Source organism: Chaetura pelagica, unplaced genomic scaffold (genome assembly GCF_000747805.2).
Source record: "Chaetura pelagica isolate M959 unplaced genomic scaffold, ChaPel_1.0 scaffold677, whole genome shotgun sequence".
NCBI lineage: Eukaryota > Metazoa > Chordata > Aves > Apodiformes > Apodidae > Chaetura > Chaetura pelagica.
This window is the reverse complement of record NW_009953987.1, coordinates 286,355-289,033: the sequence shown is the minus strand read 5'-3', so window position 1 is coordinate 289,033 and position 2,679 is coordinate 286,355. Positions and strand designations below refer to the sequence as shown.

At 47.3% G+C, this 2,679-nt stretch overlaps 1 protein-coding gene across 1 annotated transcript in view; it reads right to left on the bottom strand.

Annotated features, from left to right (window-relative positions):
* Positions 1–2,679, bottom strand: part of CACNB4 (calcium channel, voltage-dependent, beta 4 subunit) — a 26,877-nt gene that overhangs the window by 4,237 nt on the left and 19,961 nt on the right. Inside the window, 1 exon segment of the mRNA XM_010002255.1 lies at positions 105–290. Within this exon segment, the coding sequence (XP_010000557.1) occupies positions 105–290 (186 nt within the window).

Here is a 2,679-nt window from a genome sequence, read left to right as displayed (position 1 = left end):
AAATATAACCTATGCTATAGAAAACATGTTACGCTCTTTCCCCCTAGATCAAAAAAAACCCACCTGATCTGCACTGGTGCTGGGGGCTGAAATGGGCTTCGTACCTGTAATCCAGAGATTGCAGCAGGATATGGTGAAAGTGCAGTGGATCCTAAATTTCTGCCAAGGAGAGGAGTCATGGGGGTGCTACTGGTGGTGTGGGTAGCACGCCAGTATGCCTCGAGGTACTCTGCCAAGTGTTCACAAGCATCTTCCAGCTGATTTTCATCCAAAATTACATCAAACATTTCCTGGTCGCAATAACAAAGTTTGGTTCGTTACGGTGTTACAGGTGAAAAGAAAGAGTTGTTCAACAATTCCCATCATGCTAATCCTCCAAACATCCAATAAATAACAATCAAGAGCACGGCATTGCAAAAGAAAATGATACAAGGGGGTTGATAAAGCCCAGGCTCTCAGGAGAGAGGCTCTCTCCCTTTCAGAGAGGCTCAGCAGATGCTGCGGGAGCCCTTGCACGCTCACAGGCACAAGCCTCCTTCCATGAATTGCTTGTGCTCTGAGAGGGGATCTGAAGGCAGCTGTCACACAGAGCTGCTCTGCCTTGCTTTGGGACCTGAGGACTCGCCCACACTTCTCTCACCCTGCCTGGGACCACAGTCCCAGCCTCACCTCTCTGCTCTCAGATCTGCACCACCACGCAGGTACAACCTTCCCCCTCTCTGAGCTGCTTACAGATCCTGACCATTCAGTCCTGGTGCTGACCTCAAACCTGCTCCCTGGTCAGCCCCCAGAGGAGCTGTTTTCTGGTGGAGATGGAAGCAATTCCAAGCCCTGCAGCTTCCTGACCCAGAAGTCACAGGGACCCTCTGCAGACAAGGGTTTTAAGATTGTCAGCACGACAAGGGCTGACAACAACCAGCTGATCATAAACCATCCTAAGCTGAGTCCCTCAAGAGAAACATAAACATCTTTGCAGCAGTGAAATTTTGGGCTTCATCTTTAATCTTAACCCCTGCCCCAGCAGAACAAACCTATGGTGAAAATAGCACAGGAAATGAAGAGCAAGTGCAGGTGGTGCAGGTGTTAAGAGCAAGTGATCCAAGCCACAGGCTGCTTTACCCCCCTGCATTCTCAGAGATCTGTCCAGGGCACACGGAGCTGACATGGCTAGAACAAGACACAGCACTGCAAGATGAATTCATCATAAATCTTGACCATGCATCTTCCTTCTGCCCCAAAGTCTGGCTTAGAACTTACTTCAACAGGAAAGACATTTTAATTCTTTTTAGATTTACTCTTTCTTGTCAGCATGGTAGAAAGATGTTTATTTCTCTGAGAGCAATTATGGACTCTTCTTCTAGTAAGAATACTCCTAGCACTCCATCCTTGGCTGAAGTCAGTGTTTATTGCTGCTTGTTTTGCTCCTCTTCTTATCCATACCCCTCACACCCTTTGCTGTTTAAACACACTAATTAAGCAACTCCATATTCCATTGTATCACTCACATCAACATTTGTGGAAGAAGTTATTAATTCATTACATTAGGAAATGAGAGGATGTGTTTTGCCTACGTACACTTGGGGGAAATACTGAAATTAAAGTATTACACTTGAAAAAGAACGTGTTCTCTTCAAATACAGGATGAATATGGTCATTTTCTGGTCTGAGACTAGAAAGCAGCTTTCCTGTGCTGCTCACTTCTTGCACAGCTGGCTCTGACCCCAGGGCAGCTCTGGCTGTGCACACACCCCTCAGCTTTGCACACCCATTGTGCCCAGGTGCATCTCCAGCCGAGCGGGGCTCCCGCAGCAAGCAGGTCAGGGAGCACATCCAACAGCCTCCAACCCCTTCCTGCTCAACTAGGGAACTGCTCCTCAAGTCTCTTAAGCTGGACCAGCTGATTCAGGGAGCTCACAAAGTGCTGTGTGGGTGTCACTAAGCGTGCTGCAAGGTGGAGGTGACACAGAGAGATTCCTTTCCCAGCAGAGGGACAGTGTCGGGCGCTGCTAATAAACCTCCACCTGATGCTCCAGCTAACACACCTGAACCACCCTGTTCTGGACAGGACGTAGCTTCATGGGGTATTCTGACAGTGATCTTAATTAAACTGACTTCAGGGAGGAAGAACTTGGAACAGTTGCAGTAGAACTGTCACCTTTTTAACAGTTAACTGCAAATCACCACCGGGACAGGTCCTGGGCTGCCATTTGAAGGTCACCTGGAAAAGCTGCACAACTGGCAGGATCCTGATTCCAGGGCTCTGCAGTGTTTTGCAGGGAAGATAAATTACAGAGAAAGCATTTTGTTGCATTTAACAGTTCTGCTCGTTGCTGAACTGTGTTTGTTCTATTTCTAATGATTTGGGAGGAAGGAATCTTGTAAGGAGATCCTTGTGTGCAGTGGTCATGATGTAAAACAATTTCTGCCCAGTTCTCCTTACAATGCATTTTATTCACTACAGTATCTTCTTACCACATGTATAAACCAGTTCTCATATGAGCCTTTCCATATACTAGTACTTCTGAAGTGAGAGACATGAAAGCAGTGGTCTTTCCTGAGGAGAAGATAAAATTAGTTGCCACCACCCTCTGCTATTTCATAGAATCCCAGACTGGTTTGGGTTGGAAGGCACCTTAAAGATCATCCAGTCCCACCCCCTGCATGGGCAGGGACACCTCC